General features: G+C 68.3%; 1 protein-coding gene across 1 annotated transcript in view; it reads right to left on the bottom strand.

Moving 5' to 3' along the window:
• Nucleotides 1-218, bottom strand: part of PLEKHA2 (pleckstrin homology domain containing, family A (phosphoinositide binding specific) member 2) — a gene marked incomplete at its 5' end in the record, with an annotated part of 3,397 nt that overhangs the window by 1,823 nt on the left and 1,356 nt on the right. Inside the window, one exon of the mRNA XM_010073821.1 lies at nt 48-163. Within this exon, the coding sequence (XP_010072123.1) occupies nt 48-163 (116 nt within the window). The remainder of the gene's footprint in view (nt 1-47; nt 164-218) is intronic.

Here is a 218-nt window from a genome sequence, read left to right as displayed (position 1 = left end):
CGTTTCCTTCTGCCCTCCTCCGGTTCGGGAGCTGCCTCCCAGCTTACCCCGACTTCACCAGGCACTCGTGGGTCTTGCAGATGTCCTTCAGGAGAATGGAGCGCAGGGGCTCCTTGTCCTGCGGGGACGAGAGGGGACAGTGATGGGCTGGGCTGGCCCCAGGCTGGCCGCGCTGGGACGTGACCCCCATGGGACCCCGGCACCAGCGGCAGCCAGGG

Source organism: Pterocles gutturalis, unplaced genomic scaffold, assembly GCF_000699245.1.
Source record: "Pterocles gutturalis isolate BGI_N339 unplaced genomic scaffold, ASM69924v1 scaffold28976, whole genome shotgun sequence".
Taxonomy (NCBI): domain Eukaryota; kingdom Metazoa; phylum Chordata; class Aves; order Pterocliformes; family Pteroclidae; genus Pterocles; species Pterocles gutturalis.
The sequence above is the reverse complement of the archived record's forward strand: the minus strand, read 5'-3'. Positions and strand labels throughout refer to the sequence as shown.